Source organism: Taeniopygia guttata, chromosome 1 (assembly GCF_048771995.1).
Source record: "Taeniopygia guttata chromosome 1, bTaeGut7.mat, whole genome shotgun sequence".
Classification (NCBI taxonomy): domain Eukaryota; kingdom Metazoa; phylum Chordata; class Aves; order Passeriformes; family Estrildidae; genus Taeniopygia; species Taeniopygia guttata.
Window position 1 is genome coordinate 104,887,314 of NC_133024.1, and position 27,638 is coordinate 104,914,951.

The 27,638-nt window shown below is 37.9% G+C and overlaps 1 protein-coding gene across 1 annotated transcript in view; it reads right to left on the bottom strand.

Annotated features, from left to right (window-relative positions):
* The window catches only part of TAB3 (TGF-beta activated kinase 1 (MAP3K7) binding protein 3), a 43,857-nt gene that overhangs the window by 13,621 nt on the left and 2,598 nt on the right, over positions 1 to 27,638 (bottom strand). The window contains exons 2-3 of the mRNA XM_030282448.4: positions 4,545 to 4,733; positions 155 to 1,604 (exon numbers count right to left, since the gene is read on the bottom strand). Of these exons, the coding sequence (XP_030138308.3) occupies positions 155 to 1,604; positions 4,545 to 4,646 (1,552 nt within the window). The 5' untranslated portion in view covers positions 4,647 to 4,733. The remainder of the gene's footprint in view (positions 1 to 154; positions 1,605 to 4,544; positions 4,734 to 27,638) is intronic.

Genomic DNA, 27,638 nt, shown 5'->3' on the forward strand with positions numbered 1-27,638 from the left:
ATTTGGCTATATTAAAAAAAAATCAGAAAAAATGGTCTGATTTTTGACACAGTTTCTATTTTTTTCTGTACAGGTTTAAAAATTCTCACTAAGTAGCGAAATCAAGCTGAAAATGCATTTTACAACACTACAATTTGCAGGGTGAAACATTTACCTTGAGTGTAAGCATAGTCGTCTGATCCAGAACTAGAACTTCTCTGATACTTATGGCTTCCTTTTTCTCCTCCAGATCCTGGGATTACAGAAATAGGCTGAATAGGTTCTGGTGCTGCAGAACGCTCTTCTTGGTCCACTAAATTTAAAAGATTCTCAGTCGGTGCTCGACCTACTGTGATTTTAAAAATGGTTGGGTTTGGCTGAGACACCATTACCCGAGGAGACTGTGTTGGTGCACCTGCAGGTCCAGCTGGTTGAGTGTAGGTAATATATACTGGATTAACACTAAATGGAGGTTTGGGTTGTCCCGACATACCTCTGGATGGAGAGCTTGAAGGAGGAGTAGTGGCTGTGTACAGCGGGTGCTGGTTTCGTTGAGACGGTTGATTACTTATAGGTGAAGGGCTTCTGTTCATCGCAGTCCCAGGTCTTTGCGGTGGCTCAACTGTAATTTCTATTTTATTCATGGAACCTTTGGATAAACTAGGTCCAGCAAAAGGAGGAAGGTACGATACAGAGTGACCACCTTGCTTTTGAAAAGTCTGGGATGCCTGCTGATACGGATGGGGTGGGACAGTGGAAGGACTAGGAGGCATGAAAACATGTGAACTCTGGTGACTCAACTGAGGAGGCTGAACTTGGTGTTGAGGAGAGCCAAAGGGAGAGGGACACTGGGATGCCGGTGGGGATCGAAAAGCCGACTGAGGGATCTGGGGTTGTTTTGGAGAATACTGAGAAGGTTGGTAGTTCTGTTGATGTGGATATACAGGTAGAGGACGAGGAGTATAATGTGGAACTGGGCCCTGTGGCGATGAATGCCACTGTGTGTTCTGAGGAGTCTGTCGTCCTGAAGAACTTTGAGATGTTTGTCTAATATAAATAGAGCCAGGAGTCCCATAAAGATTGCTTGGAATCTGTGGAAGAATTTGTAGAGCTCTGGGTACACTCTGTCCAGAGGGGAGGTTCTGTGATACTGTAACAGTAATGGGATTCGTACTGTACCGAGGTATGTGCATATACGTGGGAGGGCCTTGCATAGCAGACGTGTTCATTCCTGGTTGTATGGAAGATGGCTGTGGAGGTGGCTGTGGAGGAGGAGTAGCTGCATTTCTATTCTGGTCATTCACGAAAAATGGATTGTAACTAGGAGAAGCTGCCACAACGGCGGGAGCAGAATGTGGTTCTTGAACTAAGCAAATCAGCTGTTTACCTGCCGTGCGCTGCGGGTCAATGTGTCCATCGCTTGAGCTGTGTACCAGTGTACGACCACCATTGAGTTGAGCTCCATCCCCCGCGTGATAGCTGGTATGAGGATGAATACCCAGATTGATGTGCAAAAGGCTGTTTCTATTCATTCTGGTGTCATCAGGGCTGTGGTACTCCATATACAAATACTTGCTGCTCTCCTGTGCGAGGGCTCGACAACAGGCATCGAGGTTGTTGTTGTTCTAGGAGCAAGAACAGACACCTATTACTGCCACAGAGCACAGGAAACAGCCAGCCCTCCGTGTTCAGCATCCAGCTGAGGCCACAACCAGGCCTGGGCTGGACACAACTAGGGGTAACATTTCATACACAGGTATTGTGAAATAGAGATGACAATTGCTACATGGTATATGAGTAATACATAGCTCACATTGCATCTGGCAAAATGCTCTGGTAACATTAGTTACACTAGAACATATAAAAAAAAAAACTCAAGTCCAGTTTCAGAAAAGTAATGGTTACAACTCTCTGCATGCTCTTCAAGGAACAAGCCTGTACATTTAACTATTTCTAGTAACAACACAAATCAAATTAAACTAGATCAAAATTGCAAACTCTGAAAAAGCAAAAAAATGCAGATAACATTTCAGTGTTTATCTGGGTGTTTACTGCTTTTACTTTCAGTTTACTGTTTACATGACTATTCTCTTCACCCAGAAGTTTTAAAACCCAACATTTTAAACCAGCTTTTATTGGTAGAACAGTATTTAATACCTTAACAATTAAGTCAAAATATTGCTTAAAGAAGTCCCAGGGATTCCATAAAGAACATTACAATTCCAAGCAAATTTAAACTGCCTTTAAGAATTTCAGGCTTAAGGCTAAAAAAGGTTTATTCATACATCAGTGAGAAACCAAATAACCCTTTTAAATGTTTAATTTGTTCTGTGGTGGTGGCAGTTGAAAACTATACAGACAATAAATTATGAATCAAATGAGAAATATAATGGGAAATTCCTTTTCCCTTCTTGCCCTCTCCACTAATTTTAGCTTAATGTAGTCTGTTAAAAGAACAACATATATGATAGCTTTTCCAAATGAGTAAAATCACTAGAAAGCGTTCCAGATGGTGGATTTATTTTTCTCCCCATTTTATCATGTAACAGCCTCCATCAGCTGTGGTTCAGTTATTAATTTAAATAGTAGCCAAAGAAAACAAATTTCACTTTAAGTTCAACTAAATCTGGCCCTTAGCAGCCTTTGTTAAACATGACCCAAGACTGGTACCTTCTCTGACAGAGAGTACCTCCTTCCACGGCCAATGTATACATACTTATATATGCACATACACCCCTGCCTTCCTCAGTGTGCTAAAATTACCATTCTAAGGAATGGACATTAATAATGGCTGCACTTCTGTTTTAAACACTATCACTATATAAATTTGTATGCATGTATTACATATATACATATATTGCCTTGCAATACAATTTTCAACAACCACTGTCTGAAAATTCATGTTACATTTCTTTTCTCATGGACTATACCTAGTCAGTCTTAATACCAGAGTGAAGATGATTTTCCCAAAATTTCATATTATTTCACTATCAGATGAGCTTGCATAGTCTGTATCTTCTCATATGAAGAGTTAGTACCAAACATGACAGAAGAGTCCAGCACTTGAATAGGAAAAGCCCTCACTCTACAGACACTTCCTCCTGACAACCTCCCTCCATGCTGAGCTCTCCTCCTAGGCATCAGTGATCACTGGGAATATCCAGATATATCACTAAAAATTAAGACCAGAATATGTGGGAACCAGACCTTGTAATAACAACCAGCACCACAATGCCAAGACAGCAGTCTCCAAAAAGTGAACCACTACCATCAGCCACTTGCCATCTAAACAGAACTTCTTGAACAGAGGCTTCAGTTTCCTTAGGTCACTTGGTCAGGGTGCAAGTAAAGAGAATATATACAGGACAGGATCTGATCTGATTTTATCAGGGTACAGAATATAGTTGTTATTTCAAAGGACCCTCAAGTTTTTACAGGTCTAAAACTCCAAACTGATTTAAATCTAGAGCATTTATTGCAAATGGCTATTGCAAATCAACTAACATCTTTAAAATATAAAGTGGGTTTGGAAACAAAATCTATACTTTAAAACATAACAGGTACTTGCTAAGCAAAGTTAACTAGCTATCCAGAATGCCATGTAATAGATACAGAACACCATATGCTTCTGCAGCATTATGGGTTCTTTAATTTTATCAGTTTAAAAATGTCTGTGACAAACACAGTTCATCAAAAGGATCGTGTACTAAACAGTACAGAAGATATGACTGTCAGGATAAGTAAAGCTTTAACTTGAAGGACTTCCCCTGCTTTACATTTGTCTGAAAGCAATTAATTTTTATTTGTATGACTTAGAAAACACAATGCAAAAATTACAACCCCTATTCTAAGTCAACCTACTCACCTGCCAGGGACAGGCAGGATGCAAGAACAGCTTTCCAAACTCAGCCATCGCCACAGAAGGCCAAACCAGATCTTGCATGTTTCTATTCCATTCCTGATTCCTCTCATTAACTGAAGGTATTCCCAAATGACCACTATTTATTACATGTGCTAGCTTATTATCACTTCCAATTTCTGATTTTAGATGTAGGCAGAAGGATGAAATGGAAAGAAAAAGGAGTGCAGAGAGAAGAACCACCACCTGAACTAGAAAAAGAGAAGTACAACTAAACCTCTGGAGAGCCATGAGAAAAAGATACCATGAAGATGGAAAACTGTCAGATTGCTAGCTAAGTCCAGCTCCTTATCTTGGAAGGAAGAGTGACTGTTTACTAAAACCTCCTCCGGTATATCTATGTTATTTATGTAGCCATCATCAATTAACATCCTATTAGCCACTTTATTATCCATATGCATATAGTCACAGGTCACACAGACAATGAAAAACATCAGTGCAAAATAACTTCCACAAACCTAAGTGAAGAATGACAGAATTTTTGTATCTAAAATATAAGTCAGAAATGCAAGTAGTGGTGTCTTCCAACCTTTTAAAATAAAACCAGGAGAATGAAACTCTATGCTCCACATGTACTACTAAAAAGGGTTTCCATACTAAACTCGTAGTTCATGCCAAAATAAAAGAGACAGACTCTTCACCGTACCTGAAGCATGCACTGAGATACCACCCCTTCAGGTATCTCAGGGAAGCGCTGCCGGAGATCATGGAGTACCTGCACGTCAAGCTGTTGGCTGCCCTGCGCCATGCCAGGTGGATGATGTTCCAGATTACCAGAGAAAGGAAGTCAACAGGCCTTCCAGTGATTGTGGTCTTCTGAGGCTTCTGGCATTTTCTGTAAAAAAGAAAACACAATCTTTTAAGCCATCAAAACTTTTTGTCCTTCCCAAACTGCTTGTGTAGAAAAACTACCATAATGCATTTTAACTACCAAGAGAGACAATAGCTTAACATAAGGGTGGGAATAAACATGTCTCAAATAGTAATATTAAAACATTTAATATACCACAGGTATGTCTATATAGCTTTGCGCTGGAATGTGCTAGTTCAGGTCTTTACTCAGTCCCACTGTGGCACCATGTGACTGCATAAAATGGAACTGTTATATATTTACTCCCAGTGAAATTCTGAACAGTCTGCAGAAAAGAATGAAGTTATCATCAAGTACAGATGTCTTATTTACAACATGCCAGAAATAATAGGCTGGAAAACAAAGTAGCTGCTCTATTAACAGGGTTCAAACTCTTTTGTCTTTACATCACTACAAATCCAAGAAGTCAGAAGCAATTTTTGGGAAACTGAACAAGAATTAAACAGAATTTAAAGAGCCCTTTGCAGGATTAGAGAAGCATCTATCTCAGATTTTTGTGAAGTACCTGTTACATTTATACTAACATAATGAGTGACAAAAAACAAACAAAAAAAAATCCCCTACACCTCCTTCCATTTCAAAATTTTTGTATTCAACAACAAAAATATTCTATCTGAACTTCAATATCCAAGGACTCCTGGAAGGCAAATACAGTCTGAGTCAACAAACGCTTTTTGCACTCATGGCTCATGATCACAGCAGTAACCAAAAGGCAGCTGATGTCTAAGTAAAGATTCACAAAAACTTTGCATGAGGTGCTGCATGACACAGTCCCTGTTACACATCTATCACTGCTAAGCTTCAGAAGCCTTTCCAACAGTACTGCTCACTGGAATTCTTAACTGTAGAGAATGCACTCCTGTGTTCAAAAAGGAAATGAGAATCAGATACCAGCAGAGCTGGTGTTTAATAATATATTAGCTACCCAAAGTCCCAAGTTTAAATCATGCTTATCTTGACCTCAGTGCAACTGTGGGTAGCACATGGCACAGGTATTCAGTCAGCTTTTCATTTGTTAGTTCAACTTCCAGCAGCAGCCTCCAGCAGCACAACAGACCAGCAAATGCACACATACCTCTAGAAACTAAAATTCCAACAGTTTCCTTTGGAAGTTTATTTTATAGGCAAGAAAACAGAGTATGTATCTTCAAAGAAAAGTGTCAGGTTCAGGGTATAAAAAAAATGGTTGAAGTCTTAGGGGTAAAAAAAGCAGGAGTCAAGTCCAGTCCAGGATGTGCGGCTCTGCATGTGGACAGCCCTCAGCTGCCACCAGCGTTCACTGAACACCACCTGTGCTCACAGAAAGGGTCCCTCTCTGGCCCATCTCACACATTCCAGTACCCAGAATGAAACCTGCCATGTCACACATTTTTTAAGATAAATGAGACAAGTCTAAAGAACAATGAGATAAGTGAATTATCTTGCTGTGACTTAAGAAATATTGCAATAAACATATATTGTACATCACAATTCATTTCTGTCCACTGGAGTAATGCTTTTTTTTAAAAGGAAATGAAGCTTCCACCAGAAAATTCCTGTCTACACTTACAATAAGGGATTTTTCAGAAACCTATTTTTTTGTAAATGATGAACAAACATTATACTCTTATAGGCAGAGCATCACAAGAATACTCAAAGAAAACCTGACAACAATCAAGCTCTATGTGTTTCTAGACAACTCTCCTTATCCCAGGAGGCAAAGGCTGAAATGCAGTAATGAAGGAGTACCCTACCAGAATAAACTGCAGTTAAAAACTTCTGTTTTAATTGCATTTAATAATAATAATTAAATTGCAGTTAAAACTTCTGGAATAACAAATGATAGCATCTGAAACAGAAGTTAATAATTATAAAAATTTCATTTGCATGGGCAAGAGCCTTTGTATCATTTGTCTCTTAAAATAAAAGTTTAAATGTAACATGGGTGACTGTAAATGTAACACGTGGACTGAAGATTCATCATCAATACATTCAATGTTTTTCTACTACAATTTTAAAATAACAGAAGTTAACTTTTTGTATTCTAACATTTCCCAAATATGTGTGGTAAGGTATAACACAAAGTAATTGGCAGTTACTGGCCAACTATAAGTTTGATCGAACTTCTAAATACAACGGGTAACAAAGTTCCATTTTTATTTTGAGAAGTTGAAGCTTCCAGCCTTTACAGTTACACAGGCGGCCTTAAAAAGCCTACGAGAAACCCAAAATAACTACTATTAGCGTGAACTAACACACAATCATTCTGAAGTCCTTGGATTACATAGCTAAGCTACTGTGGAAATTTGTTGGGGTTTTTTCCCCCCGAGCCAACACCACAAAATTTGCTATTGTCATTATGTACAAGCCCAGCCTTTTGTCCTACTTATTGTCCAGCATTTTGTTCAGCTTATTCTACTTGACCTGACTACAAGTGAGTGCACATTTTCCACTCTAAGCAGGCACGAACTGGCTGGAATACAATACCCACTTCCCATGTTGCTCCACAGCACACGGCAGGCAGAGAACCAAGTTATTCAGAGAGCCGAGGGCTTACAGCAAAGGCTGCACAGCTGAGATGCTTAGACAAGAACTCCTGCTGAGCCACAACACGCTAGGAAAGCAATCCTTCAAAGACTTTCCTCCACAGCATTCACAGGCTAAGGGACACACTGAGGTACCTAACATGGCCAGCCTTGTAATTACTGAAAGTTCAATGCATCAAACACCAACCCAAAGTCAAAATGAAAACAAGATGTTTCATCTGTAGCTTTCAGGAAGGAGTTGAGAGTACCCGAACTCTAGATGAAAAGTATCCCATAAAGATGGAATAAATTAACAGTGCTAAATACATGGCAGTTCTAATGGCAAAACCACAGTATATTGTCACAGAATTGGTCCCTCTCTGTTAACACACAGAGCTGACCTGGGGAGCCACTCAGTGAACCTCAGGGATTAAGCAAACCATGACTCAAGCCCTAAAGAAATACAATAATTTGCCTTTTCACACCTTTTACATGCTCAAATGATACATAAGTGAAAACAATATCTTTACATTTAATCTTTTCCTTAAGCCATTTTTTTGTCTATTAGGACTTAAGAAAACAACCAACAGTTCCATCAATCCACTGATGCCTCTTTTTCTGAAAGAGTAAATAAAATAGAAGAACTACTACAGTCTTGATCAAATATCTCGAGATGGAAATATTTTCTGCTACCATCATTTTTGAAGCACTAAATCAATTTAAATAAAGACACCTAAATCGCCAGGAATAAGAGCCAATTGAAGCTAAATTATGTCAATAAATACTAATTATGTCAATCAATACTATCTGAAAAGGTATAAAAAATTATGTACTGATGTGCAAGTATACAATTACTATGTACAAAACAAGTAATTCCTGAGTGAATTTCCAAAAAACAAGCTACCTGGAAGACAGTTTCTTAGGCCTTAATAATTTAAATTTAATTGTTAAGAGTTTTATAACAATAGTTCAGCATAAAAGTGTTAGAAGAAAAAACCAAGAGGCAGAATACAAACATTTAAAAATCAGTTTACAGAATCATAAATATACTGGGGTCAGAAGCTACCCACAAGGAATATCAAAGTCCAGCTCCTTGCCCTGCACAGGACAGCACCAAGAATCATACTGTGCCTGAGAGCACTGCCCAAACACTTATTGAACTCTGTCAGGCTTGGTGCTGTGACCACTTCCCTGTTCCAGTGCCCAGCCACCCTCTGTGTGAAGAACCTTTTCCTGATACCCAATCTAAACTTCCCCTGATACAGCTTCAGGCCATTCCCTGGGGTCCTGTCACTGGTCACAGAGAGGAGATCAGTGCCTGCCCCTCCTCTTCCCCTCTTGAGGAAGCTGTGACTGCAGCGGGGTGTCCCCTCAGTCTCCTCCAGCCTAAGCAAGCCCAGAGCCCTCAGTTGCTCCTCCACACCCCTCACCACCCTCACAGCCTCCTTGGTAATTACAACTCACATAAAACTGAACAGCTTTCTCCACCTTTCTTCTCACCCGCAGTCAACTCAACTGTACTAACTTGACCTGTTAAAACAATTAAATAACCAAGCCAAAGACTTTTTAGTAGTGTAACAAGCTTCCTCTGCATAATGCATACCCACTGAACATCATACCACTGCGTAAAGGAAGATGAAAAGGTAAAAAGGGGAAAGGGATACAGGACCAAGAACACTACACCACCTCCCACTTTTCAGCACATGTCAGTCATCTATCTGTTAAAGCCATAACAAGAGGATACCTTCACCTGAAGCAGATTTGTAATAAAAGCAAAAGCTGTTCTTGTATAAACAGCACTAAATAAGGATGGGGATTTTACCAAATGCTGTCAATACTGGAGTTAGCAGAGACCATGCTGTGGCACTGCAAGAAAGCTGCTGTCAAAGCTACCACCAGATACCCAGTCAGATACCAGGTCAGAACTGAATCCACACTTCAAACTCCCCATCACCTGCTCACCATCCAAGCAATACTAACACTATCCTCTACAAAAACTCTTTCTGAACACTGTGGCAGATCAACTGATTACAGGCAGCAGCTCTTTACCACTGGAATGATTCCACCCCCAGCATCTCTGCTGACACACTGGTACATGTTTCCAAAGGCCAGGATACAGTCCATATACTGCTTGCCAACAGTAACACATGAGAGGACAAAAAACTAATTAGCTGAGACAACATATTTAGAAAGCACTTTGTTAGACTGAGTATTAGTATCTTTGGGGTTTAGCTACTACTGTCATTTTAACAAATAAATATAATTTCAGCCATTACTGCATCATCACATCCCAATGCACTTCTGTATTTCAGTACTCAAGTAGATCTTAAGGTGTATAATTATTATGGTACTTCCTACAGTGACTGCAAACACACACCAGATAAGCTGTTGAAGAGCAACATTTTTGTAAATCAGCTTGTCTAGAACCACAACATTTAAGATAAAAATTCAAACTGAGTTGTTTCACACAAAGGATTAAGTACACATAAAAGGGTTTTTTAACATCCCATCCCACACATACCTATTATTTAATAGTCATCAATTATAGCCTTGAAAACATGCCCAGCATCTGACCTGGTTGCAGATGCAATCATGTAATCCCACCTCTAATCCTTGAGCAGCCTCTAGAACCACTGTTACCTTAAATTCAAAGGTGCCTGCCTGCAGTAGAAAATTACATTGGCTGTAATTGTTAAAAATAATCATAAACTATTAGTTCCAATGCTGAAAATGAAGACAAGATTTGTACACTAAGATTGCATTCATTTAACCATTCAAATAAGCAAAACCAATTAACTCATCCCACAAATACCACAACACTTACATCAACCCAGCTAAAACGTTGGATTGCTCTTGCAGCAAAGGCAGGCAAGTGATTTTATGGTAATGTGACACCTTCACAAAGACTTGCTAGCTCGAAGACCTTAAAATCTCAGAAATATGAGAAACTAAAGTGTTTTAACAGTGCCAAGAGCAATTTTTCCTCACAACCATCTTCAGTCACATACTCACTATATAAACATGATATAAGAGAAACCGCAAAGATTATTTCTCCCTGCAACTGTCCAGCTAAAATAATTTTTAGGATTATATATAACTAGGCACAAATTTCCACCTCAGAAATTAGAATGCTTGTTGGTTAAGAGTTTTCTTTATTTACAGGGTAATGCATCCTACAGCTTTGGGACTGTATTGCTTCACACAGTAGGAAAGACTCAACAGAACTTAAAAACATTTTGTCAGTTCATAAAGACTTATAAAGTTCAACAAAGCAAAATCCAAGTAGTCAAGCTTAGCTTTAAAGCTGAGCTCAGCATGCTGCTGACACTGTTTTGAATGACTGGCTATGTCAGTAAAACCACAGCTTCATGGTTTGGCAAGCTGTCTTCTGATGAAAAGTCATTCACTCGTGTAAGAGATCACAAAACCCCTACATGATAGGAAGGCAATGTGAAGCACAAAAAAGAGGTATACAGCAGAATGAAATTAAAAATAAAGCTGACAAGCTATCACTGTTGACCAATTGCTCTCTTCTAGTAAAGTTATACAAGCTCTCCTGACAATTCCATATCCCTGCCCATTTATCCATACAACAGTTACTCAGATGTGTCATGCAATGGCCTAGAACAGCTCAGAGTACTGAAATGGAACGTTAATCATTAAAGTCAGCATGATTAGAATACTACCATCTTGGATGAAAAAGGAGTGTAGAGCAACAAAGTAATTCCTCCTCTTGTTTGGGTTTTTTTTCCCCAGTAGCTAAAACTTAAGGAGTGATCAGTTTTACCCACGTTTGAAACTCTTTCTACAGACTCTATAAATGAGGAATAGTGCAATACAGCGTGGTGGGTCTTTATCACACAAAAACAATATATAACTCTGAGGTAACAGAAACCTGGACAGAGGAAACCCAATTCTGGCTGAACAGTGACACTGCCTACAAACACAATTCAAACATAAAAAGGTTTCATCTGTAACCAGTGCACAAGCAAGTTAATTACACAGGTTGTTACAAAAATTCAAAAAATCATTATCAATCACTGTTTCCTCTTAGGCATGTGTTTTATGTTGTTTTGTGCGCTTTAGTATTTGCTTGCCTTTCTCCTTTTAATTACACTCTGCCATCCTTATGGGCCATCCACATTGAAACGAACTAGTGTTTAGTGTTACTCATTTACGGTTTTCTCTCTTCCATCTACATCACAGAATCATTAAGGTTGGAAAAGACTTCCAAAATCATCAAGTGTAATCTCTGACTGAATACCACCATGCTCACTAAACCATATCACTGAGTGCCATGTCTACCCATTTTCTGAACACTTCCAGGGATGGTGACTCCACCCTTCCCTGGGCAGCTTGTTCCCATGTTTAACCACTCTTTCAGCAAAAAAAGTTTTCTTGATATCCAACCTGAACCTCCCATGGCCCAACTTGAGGCCAGTTCTCTTTGTTCTACCTCTACTTATCTGGGAGAAGAGACAGACCCCCACCTGGCCTTGCCCTTCTCTGGACATGCTCCAGCACCTCAAAGTCCTTGCAATGAGGGATCTAAAAATTGTCTTTTCAAATTAAGTATTTATACAGCAACATTATTTATTCCATTTCTTTGGAAGGAAAAGTGGTGAAACTCATCCCTATCCTATGTACAAGTCAAACCTCAACAAAGTAGAATTTACTTTTAATAACTACATTACACCAGGAAATAGTAAAAACTGAAGGATAATGAGAAGACAACTTAACTGGAACAATGATACTCCTTTTAGCAAGTAGTTAAGAGGTTCTTGGCCAGTAATTCCTCTACTAAGTAAGTCAAAGCATGGTCTGGTTGGGATGAGATCCTCAAAGGTCAGCCCAGTCCCAAAGCCCTGCTGAGGGAGAACTAGACCACGCTGCTCAAAGCCCTGTCCAGCATGACCCAGAACAGTGCTAACAATGGAGCATCACTTGTCTGGGCAGGCTGTTCTAGTACCTCACCACCCTCTTCAGAAATTTCCTCCTTATGTCTCATCTAAACCTACTGTATCCTGTTTAAAATCATTGCCCCTCATCCTGCCATGACAGACCTTGGTAAGAAGTCTCCCCTAATCTTTCCTCGAAGCCTCTCATACACTGAGCTGCATCACAGTAGTAAATACTCTGAAGGAACTGATGGCTCTCTCACTCCAGTGAGCAAGTAGAAGCAGTTCTCACTACAGAGGAAAGTTACAAAAGAGAGATTTTCCAAGGCAGGGGGATAGCTCAGGAATGATGCTACTATGCCACAAATACCAGCTTCCAGAAGGGCTCTGCAGAACACGAGGCACAACTACAAGCTACAAATGCAAGTGAGTTTGTACAGCTCCCAGATAATCCCGAGGTTAGCACAAGTAACACAATTGCACCCAAAGCTGTGAGAACAATGAACTGCCTTTCTTACGAGGACATATGATCTAGGATTTCTGACTGAACACTTGTGAAATGAGGCTGTGGCTGGGAAAAATCCTGTGGGAAACATAACACTGTCAAATTTCCTAATTCATCAACTTTCTGTGCTGGCCTTGATAAAAGCAGTTTTATGATGATGCAAAAAGTTTTTGGTAGTGATATCCTATTCTGGGAATCAAAATGAGCCAGAAGGGATAAGAGAAAATGTGAAACTGAGCATATACTATAAAGCACTGAAGGTCTACTGTAAATCCATCAATCATAAACTTCAGCTTTTTCTTCATTTTTAAGTACAGTGTGCTATTCATATTTCCAAGTTTAGCAACTACTAGAACGTGAGGTTTATAAAGGAGAGAAATGGAGCTAACAAAGTGCAGAAGTACTGGACTACTGTTTCATACACAACTTTTTGAGAAAGTGAGCTTCCTCCTCAGAAGTTTGAGATTAGCACTTCTCAAAAAAGCAATGTCTCCAAATATTGCTATGGACACTGAGTTATCTGCAGAGCACCAGTCTGACTCCTGAACACCACAGCAGGAATTCAATATTCAATGTTCCAGCCTGAGACGTTTAGTAGCTCCTACACAGGGTGACTCTCAGGACTAACTCCTACTCCTACATGAGAAATTCATTGCTATGTACTGAACTCACCTGTAACACCATCGGAACAGGCCTTGTTCCTAAGAGATATTATTTACAAGTCAAAACATGAGTCTCTCCACAAGACACTTCTACAAAATGAAACGCTGCAAGTACTTTTGCAGGACTTCAGATCAGTAAGAATTCACTACAGTTAAAAGTTGCAAAAAGTCTCAAGAGAGAAGTCATAATTTAAAAAAAGCCCAAACAACCAACCCACCAAATCTGGATTACTCACATTGAACTTGTAAAATTTTGGTGTTACCTACACTCATAAATCAGCTGTTACATATTTCAATGGCTAAGCACAAAATTAGCCTAAATGTGCCCCTTACATTTAATTTTTTCACTTTGTCTTGGGCTCTCCCAATTAAAAATGACTACTCTAAATAAATGAATTGTTATCAATAAATCTGAAAGAGGCTCCATTTGCAGAGTAAAAGCAACACAATCACGCTGACTGTCTAAGCCTGCAGATACTTTTATAAAAGACACACCACTGCACTTCACACATTCAGGGCTATATACTTTTTCAATTTTTAACTTTTTAAACCAGTTTTTTACTTGGGTGGCTCAGAAAACAATTTTAGGAAAAAAGCTTGGCTGTCCTCTCAGAATGAGCTGAAGCTGTGCAATAACTACAAAATTTAAATGCACTTAGTCAATCATGCTGCGTTCCAGCAACAGGATGGGTTATAATAACATAAAATTTGAAACCCAAAATTTAATCACTTATGCTACCACAGAAAATTTAATCTATTTGAATTAAAATTTGAAGTATTAGAATTAAACAACTATAAAGGCAGAAAGAAGAGGACAAAAGTTCTAAATCAACTGTTTAAATATCAGGTTTCCTGCTTCTAAATACCCATAAGACTTTTGTGATAGCTTGCCATAGTAGTATTGCAAACAACAGTTTAAAATAAACAGACCAGAACAGTTTCTCTGTTAAGTCTCTGATGCATTTTATTATGACAAATCTTGAAAATACGCTATATTCAATACACTGAATCAAAGCTTTCTACTTTGTTGATAACTGCATATATGGAAAAGCTTTACAGGATGCAGACAATTTCTGTAACACACCTCGCCTTAAACATTTACATTTTTCTGCATCATTGAGAAAATGATCACAAAGTATATTTACACCATAAAGTAGAAGTATTCCTTTTTCTGCAGACACAGGAGACACTGCAATTAGACTCTAGAATGAGACAGGAGAGACACTAATTTCAGGTTAAGTGACCCGTGTAAGTTTATTAGCAGCCCATATAAGTGACAACTCTGCAAAAACAACATCAATTGCAGACTGCCAGCACACTTTATTCCCCATATTTCTACACCCAATATGGCCAGTTCAGAAAGGAGATAATGATACCAGGAAGCAAAACATTCAACACTCTCTGGCCTGATGACCACCAGCCTCTCCTCACTTTGGCTATTGAAGCTAGAAGAAAAACTCCAGACTGGAAAGAAGTGGAGTGAAGGGATGACAGAACCACCTTTCAGGATCCCCAGCAAACACAACTGATGGAGGACATGACTCTTCACACATGAAACAGAGGAGGGAAGCAGACAAGCACATATAAACAGGAACAAAAAGTAAGAAACAAAAAAAGCTGACAGAGAAAAAAAACAATGAACAGACAGGAGCAATACAGAACAACAGTACAGAAAAATATGAACCATGTTCACTACAGCAGAAAACATCAACTTCCATTTTTTAAGTTTAGATTTAAACTTTGGTGACCTGACTGTGTAAATTCCTTCGACATGAATAATTACTATAAAATATGATTAACAAGTTATGCAGCATGCCTGTCTTTTCTATCATTCCAGAAGAATTTGTTAACATAAGGAAATCTAACATGGATCTTGCTGATTCTGTGGTATCTTCTGACAAGTCTTTGCATGAACACCTGCTCATGGGAGTGTTGCAAGACAGTCACATAATGAGATTCCACGCCACATTATATTAATGTTATTTATGTTTATTGCAATATAACATATTGACACATTGAGGTTATCTGTGATCACACCTGTACATGTAGAGGTGCCCAACCATGTGCCATAGTCAGGAACTGCTGTGCTCAATATCCTTGGGCAAAGCAGGAGGCACCATAAAATAAAAAATTATCTGCCAACAACATAAATACATACATATAGACATGGATGTGTATTAGCTATATATATGTATATATACAGGTGTCATATACACCCTAGATTATGCATTTTACATCTTTTTTTTCTTTTTGCTTTTGCGGGCAGAGACAGAAGAATGCCTTAAAATTAAATTGTTGTTTCTACAACAGAAAGTTTCTGCAACATTAGGCCACAATCATCTTCTATTAACATTATTTCATCTCAGCCCCAGATGGACTTTCTGGGGAGATGTGCCTTAGATACTAAATAATGCAGACATTTTGAAATGTTTTCTTACTACACCGACTTCAGCATTCTCTATTAAAAATACTAATGGGATAAAAAAAAAAAAAAAGTGTCTGGTGAAAGGAAAGCTGTTTCCCCTCTTTCCATAAGCTTCCCATATGTTACATCTGTTGCAGGAAGAAGCACTGGTATGTAAGCTAGTGTTTAAACAATCAACACTCAGATAAAGCTGTAGCTGTCCAGTCTATAGAATTGCTTGAACACCAAATCTCTGTAAGGAAGTCTCTATTATATCAGATTCACTTGCTCCATCATCTTGGGCCAGAAATGGGATAAGCCAAAAGAGATAATGGAAAGACTAGAATATGAATACAGTTGTTCATCCTAAAATGCATTGATGCATTCCTGCCAAAATTCTTCTACAGCTTCAGACCTTGAAGAGTATTCAGTATCTTTACTTAATGAATCTTCTTCCTACAGAAAGCTCCAAACCAGGTGGGTTTAACACCTAAGAAACTACAGATAACTGCAGGAAAATTACAGCCACCTTCATGAACAAAATTAATTTCTGCCTAGAGTCACAGAATGGGTTGGGTCGGAAGGGATTTTAAAGATTACCTAAATCCAAACCCAATGCCATGGGCCCTGACACCTTTTCACTATATTTATACATGTTTGTGCGTGCGTATGTATACATTTTAAAATATATTTTTATTATTAATATTGCTTGTATTTATTGCTTCTCCTAAATTAAAAACCTAATAGCTATTCAGTAAATTCTTCTGTTCCCAATTCAGTGTAGTATCCAAAGTTTACATATTTGAAAAAAACAATCAATACTTATAGCTGGAATATTCTATTCTAATAATGAAGCAGTCTTCATATTGTCATATAACTTTCATGCTCTTCTGTGCACTCTGGGCAAAATTTTAAACTGACTTTTTCCTTATTTTTCTAAAATTAAATTGGAAGATTAATGAATTATAATCACATGTAAGTCAGCTACAGTTATGTAAAGGCACACACTTCTCCTAAAACCCACACATTAGCTCTCTCTCCAAGGCTTTAAGTCATGACTTTGGTAAGTTAACCAAAGCTGTGTTTGCAGTCTGGACACCTTAGTTACTCAACTCAATGACCAAGCCTGCAAAGGCAGGTTGGCAGTATTCAGGTCATCAGTCATATCATTTGTTTATTTCTGTTGTCTGACACCAGGCCAGAAAATTTCAAATCCAGGTGATGAGATTAACACAATTCCTGGCTGGAGCATGTGTAACTTTTTACATACAGCTGAGCATAAAAGACCAATTTTATGATGATGGAGCTGGATGCTCTTTCACAGAGCCTGTGACTGCAACCTATAGCAAGAACATGTTGAACAACCCTGTGGCCTTAGAGTCAGCCTTGTGGTATACAAAGTAGAGAGAAAGAAGTCCTTGACTAGGGAGTCTTTTACAGCTGGCACTGCACAGCTGGATGATGGTGAAGTTACAAGTAAATTACATTTTCATCAGGTAGAGATACTGAAAAAAAAATGGTATAAATCTCAATATGAGACAAAATGAATGAAGCCCACCTTCTGAAACTTTCAGGAATAAGTAGTACTTGACTCTTCAAAGCATTTCACCCGTAAATCCCTATTCACAATTTCTAGGGTATAATTTCAAGGTATTTTTACAATACCTTATTTTTATTCTACATGACAAATATCCTTCCAAATATAAGTTACACATACAAGCTAAACACTTTAATCAATCAGCATCTCTCTAAAGCCAAATAATTTCCACACTGATCTGCCTTACTGTACTCCATTAAGGTTGGTAGGATAAACTGGACTGATTTCATTTCCCTTTTAGGAAGCTATCCTCATAATCCTGCTTTAGAAGAAGAAAAAACCACTAGGGCTCAAAGGCAGCTTCAACCTAAAATAGTTACTAACTCATTCTACTCTTAAAGAGGTTTGGATTATTTCACTTCTCAAAAACAAAAAGATGTTGTCCCAGCAGATCAAGGTTAAGTGCAGCCTCCAAAACCCGTGTCCTTCTTTGTTTTAATAGACCTCTCTCTTCTTTCAGGATTTATGGAGTTTTGTGGGTAACCCAGTAAAGCAATAGCTAAAGAACTGTTGAAATGTTCTCTGCACTACACTGAGCTTGCTGTGGTATTTGTGCTGTGCTCAGGGCTCTTCACCTCCATCAGAAGAGAAGATTGGAACTGACACCCACCCAACAATCTGAGTGTTTCAGATGCACTGCAAGAGCCCCAAAACCTGTCTTTCACCTGATATATCACAGTGGTTTCCTTTGCTTAGATACTGCAGCAAAGGAAGATACGTGGTATTAACCAATCCCACAGCTTCTTTAAGAAGTGGGAGTGTCCATATGGTTTGTAGAAAGCAACAATGTGGAGCCTAGCTCTTCACTTAGTAACTAAATATCAACCTTTTCAAATCAGTCTTCTCATTTAACTCTCTTGAGTTTTAGAGGGGAATCATGTACAGAAAACACAGAGGGGAAAAATAAGAGAAAAATCAAGGTCTTATCTTCCCACATATACAATTCAGTCTTAGATACAACAGGAGGTTAGACACTAGAAAATTCTAAAGTTTAAAACAACTTGCTGTCTCCCCCCTGGCCAGCCAAGCACAACCACCACCAGAGCATTCCCCTGAGGCCAGTGACACAAAATGCCTGCCCTGGACAAAGGAGAGCACAAAGTGAGAGATTTGTACATTTCTGAATAAAAAGACCCCTAACCAGCTGAAAGCAAAAATATATTAAAATAAGATTGTAATCTGATGCCTTGATTCCAAAATCATACCACGATTAGTCACACCCTCTGCTTCATCAAACAGCCCAATGACTCCTTCAGAATTCTCACATTATTGCAAACAAACTTGTCTCTAAGCATTTACACAACCCAGACTCAAGCGTAAGCTTTGGGTTCTCTGCCTTGAAAGGAGAGAGAAGAGAAGTAAGGAGATGAAAACCTTTGACATTTTTAGTGCTGTTTAAGCACAAGCCTTATTTGATTTTGTTCTGAGTCATTCCTCCCCCACAGGATGGAAAGCAATGCTACACATTCAGTACGTGAATGGCCAGATAAGCTGAGCAATACCATAACAGACCTGTTAAGTCTGACTATAAATCATATGCAGATTTTCTGTTCCTTCTAACTGCTGGAGAAATATGCAAATTAAGTAATTGGGAACCTTAGAGAAGCATGTTCTTTGATCCAGCATCAGCTTTAAAAAAACAAAGGTAATTAATGCTTTAAAAAAATCCCAGACAATACAATAATTGATGCTTCTTTTCACGACTATTGCACAACACCGGTCTTCTATTATTCCATTAGTAGTCTTCACTACTAGTAAAAGTTTGGGGGGTTTTACTGGATGAAAAATGATGATCTTTTTTTTTTTTTTTTAAAAAACCCAATATTTACCTGAGAACCACAATCAAAAGAACCTCCAGTTACCAGATTTACATTATAATACCATCTCACCCAACCTTACTGATTCTCTGTTTCAGCCACCTTCCAGAAGGGCTACTGGGCTCCAGTCAGGGAATACGCAAGACTTTGGATACTCAGCACTGCTGTCTGCACAGTTTAGCCTATCGAGTTACTCTTAACTCAAATATTATTATGCCTGATTTTCAAAAGGATTAAAAGTAAATTTCACACAAATTTAAAAATTTGCATAGGACAATGCACATTCAACTCTGTACATACTTCCTCAAATACACAATCTGTGTATTTGATAATCTGTCAGATTTCCACACCCAGCCATTCAGAGCAACTTTCTACATATTTGAGATGTTAATGAACTGTGCACAGTGCACAGACAAAACAGCCTAATGAGAAACTGCCTTTATAATAACACATTTCCAAGTACATATAAGAATAAAGACATTCCTTCTGTAGTTTATATATGCTCAATTCAACTGAATCAAGTCCAAAATAAATATAAACACATAAAAACCCCAAACAGGCACACAATTAAGCCACAGGTTCAAACACTGTAGTATTGATCTTCTACTTTTTATTCATTTTATAGAAACTTTCAATGACATCAGGAAAAAAATCATATAAGCATGATAAAATTCTATTAAAAATTCTCAGTCTGAATTATTTATTGCAAAAAACAACTTCTAAAATTCAAATTATTTTCAAATAAGAACCAAGTACTTGAAGGAAATCTCATTACTAGAAATCAAAAGTATGTGTTCCTAATTTACAAATCTTTTCATGCAACTGTTTTTACCTAAGTAAAACATAACTTCCAAATTTATGGAAGTTATTTTTACATTTACATTTTACATTACATTTACAAAATACATTTACATGTATTTTACATTTTAAAAGCAGTTCTTAAATTATTAGCATAAAACAAATGTATCTCTAACAAAGAGATAATTAACAGAAGGGGAAAAAAACCCCATATCAAAAATTACAAACATACCACACTCAAATACCAAGCTTCTTACAAAATTTACCTGGGAACATGGGGACTGCAATCCATTTCCCTTCTACTCAGAGACACAGTAATATGCAGTTACAAGGGAAAGACAATACTGAATATCCAAATTCATCTTTTTTTTTTTGTCCAGCATACAGAGTCACAACTCAAAACACCAAGGAAACAGTAATCCCAGCAAAAAAGGTGGTTTTGATACTACTGTTGAACTCTGAAAAAACATTAAAAAATTTAAACAAGTGCCTATTAGGCACAGAAACCCTTTAACTTCAGGAAATAAGCTGGGGTGGTGGTGGAGGGGGGAATCTTTGTCTAGGGAAATATTTACCATCATAAAATGCTCTCCAATAGCATCTCTGGGTGCTTCCTCAAGAGAAATTGTCACAAAGGAAGTCTCATCTGGCTATTTCATAATCACTTAAAACCAGTAAAAACAGAATAATTCGGAAGAAAGAATTTGCTTCTCCTTTCCTTTCAATGCTTGCTACTCCCAGCACACCACCACAAATTTAGAGACCAAATAGCGACATGGACATCACTAAAGCCAAACTTTCATTTACTCAACCAAACTGGATCAGCTCCCTGATTCTCCTCAAAAACCCTCAATATCTTGTGTCATAGACAGACACAAAACTCTGAGACAGAAGCAGGCTGCCAGGGTGAGAAAGAAGAGTTAGATCAAAGTGTCAGGATGAGATCTGACCACGAAGACCTCAGAGCAGACTCTTCCTTCAGGTAAGGCACAAAATCTTATTAGAAATTAAGACCTGCTGATTAAGAAAGCAGTCCAAGTCCTGGTTTGATGCTGAACTCTTTGATTCCATTTAGCAGTTTTCCTGTTACTCACAGGAACCTCACAGTTGCAAGGAATTATGCAACCAACAGTTCTGGTTGCAATCAATATATCTGGTTGGTCACACTTTACCCTGTGATTTAGACTCTGAAAACATGTAAGATTTGTAGAAGTCGTATTTTCCATGTTAAATTATAGAAAAACCAGCATCTCCCTGAAATCCAGATGATCTATATTCAAGCAAGCCAGAAACCTAAACCTTGGACTGGCGTTGATTGTTCTCAATTTCCTGAAAACCTGCCTTCCTGAATCTTCATGTTCTTTTTTGTTTGGAAGAACTGGGAAAGGCTCTTAGCCTTGACCACAGGAAAAACAAAACCATCAAACCAGATTAGTTATGAATTTCAGGGATTAGCAAACATGAACCACAGAACAGAGAAAATAACCCAAAAGCCAGGGCAAATGATACAAAATACAAATATTGTGACTGAAAAATGTTAGCATCTTGAGATACATAGAACTCATATGAGTTTAATCCAGTATCATGTAAGAATTAAAACACACACCTAAAGACAAGTTTGCAATCCTCACAGATCTCTCCTGAAAAGTTATTCTGCAGAAAGACTTATAATCACAGTAATAAAATCAGAAGTTACTCATCTTTGAGTACTTAATAAAACTAACACAAAATTTGATGTGCTTGAATATATGTGTAATAAAAACCTATTATAATTCAACTTTGAGGTTTGCACCTTAGTAAATTCATTTAATGTTTAAGCAGTCTTTTTTCATAGCTAGTAAAATCATTAACCATTAAAGGAACCCAAATTAAATACTGCTTAGAACAAATGCAATACAGCCATTAAACTACTTTTCTACTTTTTAAGAATGTATTATTCAAAAAAGCCACCAAAATACTTTCTGAATATTAAAGAAAAAATCCAGTTTTTTGGTATTTGTCTATTGGATAGTCTTCTAGTGGCATTCTGCCGCACTGTACACGCTATCACGTAACCAAACAACTAAGATGCTCATAGTTCAGAATATGGGATCATTAGTAGTACTGGACAAATAACTCCAAGCATCAAATTTTTCTCCTTGCTTGACTTTTATTATAGTTTAATAAAAATTAAGATTATTTATGATTATGTAACATGCTTACATAATTCACAAATCCTACTATACACAGAAATAATTAGCCCTACAAGTGTAAGTATACCATATACTTGCTGGGAAAACAAAAACACCACCATCAACCCCCATAAAAACAGCTACAGTGAAAAAAACAAAACAAAACCTAACTCAGAAAAGCAGACAAAAGAAAGCCCTAAGCAAGTATAAATGCATTCCCCTTAAGAATGTAGAGTGTTCATTTTCTGAACAGACTAACAAGCCTGTGCCATAAGTAGTTTAACTTAAAAAATGAGTGCAGCTTACATAAGCCTGTGAAAGTCAACCATTTTTACTCATGGCACTACAACCAACAGTGGCAAAAAGGTTCAGAAAGCAGCACTTAGGAACTAATTCAAAATACCTACAGTCCTTACCCCAAGGCTGACTAAGTAAGGTTACTGGCAAAGCTTAAACTCAAATATTCCATGAATTGTCAAGTGGACAGAGTAATCCAAGGATTATGCTCAAGAGAAGTTATTCAAAGTAACCCCAAAGCAGAAATTTGCTACTGTCATGAGGACACAACTTCTCACGTAAAATACATCTGTTATTTCTGGAATTGGTGTTCTAGCACACAATCAAAACATAAGAAGAAGCATATCAAAATGTCAATGTCATAACTACTTTCCTCTCACCCGAAACATAGAAATTCTAACACTTAAACCTATTTCTTTCTTTTCCTCTTCTTCTAGAGCTCACAAAAGCCTTACCTTTCAAAACTTTCGAAAAATGAGACATTCAGAGACTTTATAATCACATTCTTTAAACTTCTTTACAGGAAGCAGGACAAAACAATGATCTATGATGTAGATTTTAACAGGATTCAGTGGTGGGGGGGGAAGCACATAAGGACTGCTTGGTTTTGGGGGATCTTTCTAAAACTCAATTCACAGAAGAGAGTAAAACTTCTTTTGATCCTTTCATGTCAGTTGCCCAACACCAGCCCCCCTTCAGCTGGTTCTCTGAGCTATCAACTGACACCCCAAAGGCACCACGGCTTCACTGAGCCCAGGACTGGCAACAAGAAGTTTTCTCCACCTCATCCAACCACCAGGAAAGTGAGCAGAATCTCTCTTCCAGAAGATACGGATTTCTTAAAACGCAAGAGAAGTAGAAGCTCTTCTTCCAACTCCTCTGTTTCCAGGACAGGAATCCTCCATCAGACTGGAGACACCAGTCCACCACTGCTGTGTTTCAACCTCTCCATAACAGACATGAGAACAAAGTGCACTGGGATTTCTGAAATCAAAACCCAAGAACTGAACGGTACAGATAAGAACCAAACAGCACAAGCTCCATGCCTTGATCACATCTTGGGTAACATATGCTCTGAGGAGAAGTGTCATAAATTTTTGCTGCAACTTTTACAGAAAAAGTGTCTCAGTTAAGGCAAAGCAGCTTTCAAGTGACTGAGTGTTCCTACAGAAATAGAAGTACTGTTTATCACAGTACCAGAAATGTCTGTGTTGTTGGTACTAGTGCCTCCGTGAGTAACAACAACAGAGATCACTGAAGATGCCTCAGTGTCCACATTGCTATAGAGAGATGTCACTCACCTGATGGAACTAAGACCATCAAGACCTGCTGCACAGAGTTGCTGAGAAGATTCTTTCTTCTCTTTGGAAAACTTCAAGTTTTCCTCTACAGAAGCCACTTCCCTCTTCCCCTCTTCCAGACCCTTTACTCCTAGATAAAGGAACTTTATTTCAACTTAAATTATTTTTGACTATTTATCTTTTTTTTTTTTTTTTTTTAATACAGTAGATCATTATTTCTAAAGACAGACCAAAATAGCTGATCTTAGTTAGGTCTCTCTTAGGCCTAAGGCTACCTTCAGTCTCATTTACCTCAAATCCCAAATCTTGAAAGGGATTGGCAGGCAGAACATTTACTTGACTTGGAACTTTCTTTAAAGCAAAAGAAGCATTTACAGCATCTAGAGGCTGGGTTTCAAAAGCAGAGGCAGATTTCATTTAAGAGAACATTCTGCCATTTATGAACTTAATTCTGCTGCAACAGATGTGATACAAACTCTCTTCTCTGTCTGACCTCTCTTTCTTTAAACTGGATATTCCAAGAAAACAATAATTAAAAATGTTTGTTCCAGAAAGTGCCAATGAACTCAAACCAACACAGAAGGAAGCTGGATGTGAACAGGGATAATTCTCAGTTTCACTGCTTCCTGTTGAAACCAGTATACATTGAAGAGTTACAGCTTCACTGTAAGAGCAGGAGAAAGTACAAAACTGCAAACATATTTGTGAGCAATTATTCAAAAAGTTCTTAAAATGCATGAAGCATTCAATCCAACAATGAGATTTGTTGTGAAACACCTGTATAAAATATTGGTGCTCGTGAAGTTGGAACAGCATGCAAATTTTTATAACCATGCTTTCATGATGCTGCCAAACAGCAGGAAACAGTATAAAGGACTAAAATACCTGTTCCCTTGTGCTGTCGATTTAAAACTGACTAATGAGTTGAAAAAAATCCATGTTAATAATACAAAAGCACTGACAAAAGTGCTTATATATAATACTGTGTAATAGATATAATAATTTAAAATATAATTATATATATTATTGTGTAATATATAATTTTGTGTAAGTGTTCTGAATTCAGCTACAACACTTACTCAGCAATTACTGAAGTCACATTTGCAAATGTCCAGATTACCCAGCAGCTAAAACTTGATTTTTACCAGGAAAGAACATTAAGTGACTTTTCAGCAGAATATCCAGAAAATAACTTAGAAGTTTTTAACACATTCAAATCAGCAGTGAGAAGGTATTTGATGTAATGCTTGCTCATAGAAATTTAACCTATTCAGATTTTTTTGAGCAAATATGAAGTAACAGAGAAATTGTACCAAATTAACACTTTGTCTGATCCAAAATTAGCAGCATTACCGCAAGATTTACTATTCCTTCAAGATAAACATAAGAATTCCAAGAAAAAAAGCAGATACACTTTAATGCAATGCTCTGCAACATCCTAGTACCTGGCTTACTATTTCTGCAAGCTGATCTTCAAGAACATCCACATGAAAGCCAAGTTCTGTATTTCTTTCATAACTTGCACAACATCTAGGTAAAAAAAAAAACAAACAAAAACAAACCCAAAAATCAACCATCTCCTATTCATCAACTTTTATTGATCCAATGCCCAACACAAAAGAACAAAACAAATCCGTAACTCTTTCAAGTGCTAGGAAAAAATGCCCACATCCTGAGTCAAGCCAGAGCATACAAACTCCCCACTGAAGACAAAGAATTACACCTGAGGATTTATACCAACGTGACAAATAACATACATAGAACAAAGCAAACCTTTTGCCAGCCAATTTCTAATGCAGCTGTGACACTAAACTAGGAAGAGTTGTTTAAACAGATGGAGACTTGAGGGCAAATCACCCCAAAATATAAACAAGGAATATAATAATTCTTAAGCTTAAAGCTGCAACAAGATTAAAATACCAGCACTGCTGTGGTTCTTTTTACCAAATCTCGTAAGAAACAGTCAATATTGAATGCAGTTTATTAAATTGTATGATTTTTTTTCCTGCCTCAACATACATGACAAGTAATAGGGTTTTTTTTTCCCTAAAAGCTCTCCATGTGTCTCTAGGTCAACCCTGATTTCACAGAAATTGGCCCACTTTTCAAATTAACGTACACTTTAGTGGATATGCTATTTCATTTGAAAAAAAGTATTTCATTTGGAGTGTGGAACAAGACTGATTGAACAGAATCTGCTGAAAGGTGTTTTCCAGGAAACACTCTTAATGATCCACCAGCAAGCCCACATGCAGGTAGGAAAACACCTGTACTTGAGCTGTGACAGCCAGGCTGCTCAACACCACCACAGCAGAATGAACTCCCTCCTCTCTCTCGGTCTTGCTCTTTGTGACTTTGCCATTTGCTTACAAAGCTCCGTGCTTTAAACAACCCTCTGAAAAGAGCAGTAATTTTCCTTACAAAAGAGCCAGATTATGACAAAACCTGGTAATTCAATGCTTTAAAAATACCACTAATTTGAATTCAGGCCCTTAATAAAATAAAGCCCACCAGGAAGCGAAGAACTAATGCTCCTTAAAAACACAAAACTGTATATAACCTCAACAGAGATGGCATTTTTCATTTTTACTCTGTAGTGCTATGCTGGCTATCTTAAAATACCTGAAAAGGGAGTAACATTCAACATGGTAATCAATGGGGTGTAAGAATATTGAAATGTTACTTCCACTGTGATGTTAAGCTGAGACACACATTGTGATCTATCTGGTATAATTAATCTTCAAAAAGAAGAAAAGAAAAAATGCCAAACAATAAGAACTCGCAGCACAACTTGAATTGTACCAGCAATACTGTGGCATTGTCTCACCATATTACATACTGGATTTTGTGACATGTGAAAATACTCCAGTGATGTTTCTTCTGGAAATTGTACACATGAGTCTCCTGGATACCAATATCAGAGTGCCACTTCTTAAACACTGACTTAGCATAAAAGTTGCTGACCAACCACCCTCCTCACACAGAACAGGAGACACCCAGCATGGATATCCAGTACCACAGAACCACCTACACTATCACCATTTGCCTGGAGCTGAAGAGAGCATTTTGTTTAAGTATTATGAGCACATTCCCAGTTTGAAAGCCTTTCAAAGGACAACTTTGATACTTGATGGTTTGGCAAACTACAAGAACCTATTGTAGCAGTGTTTTCAACCAACACCTTCAACATTCGTACACACGAGTCCAAACAAGTATTTCAAAACTCATCTTCCCATTAGCGGGGAGAGCATCACACGTGAGAACTGGCACCATGACATCACCACACATTCAACTTCTGCAAAGCGATTCTCAATCTCTCACAAAAGCAAGACAGTCAATACTGCCTTTTGGGCAGCATTTTAGTCTACTATGCCCACACAGAAATAAGCCTAGAGAAAATCTGTAGTATATAGAAAACCAAGAGTTCCAACCTGGAGAAAAAAAAAACAAACAAAAAAAAAGAAAAAACGACAGTAATAGAAAACTTTGCCAGAGATTTGAATGTAAACCCCTAATATCAGTTTACTGCACTAGGTAGCACCAACATTTTTCAGTTCAGCTTTATTTTTCTGCTAGAAAAATAAAGACAGGGACAGGAAAAGATATTGCAAAACCACAAGTCACAGATACTTCTACCATGTATCTTGCAGTGAAAAGTAGCCAAAAAGGTGCTTATGTTTTCAGGCTCTGTATGAAGCCTCTCAGTTCCACACTCCATTTTTCACCTGCCTTTTAACCATGCCACGTAACAAAATAACTTCCACTGCAAACACCTTTAGCTAGACTTTACTTGCACTTATGTGTGAGCACACAGGCACTGCACCTAGTTCAGCTCACAGCAGAAGGAACAGCAGCATCATAGATGCTCCCAGAGCAGAATGTGTCACAGCATAGTTGAGTTGGATGACTAAGCAC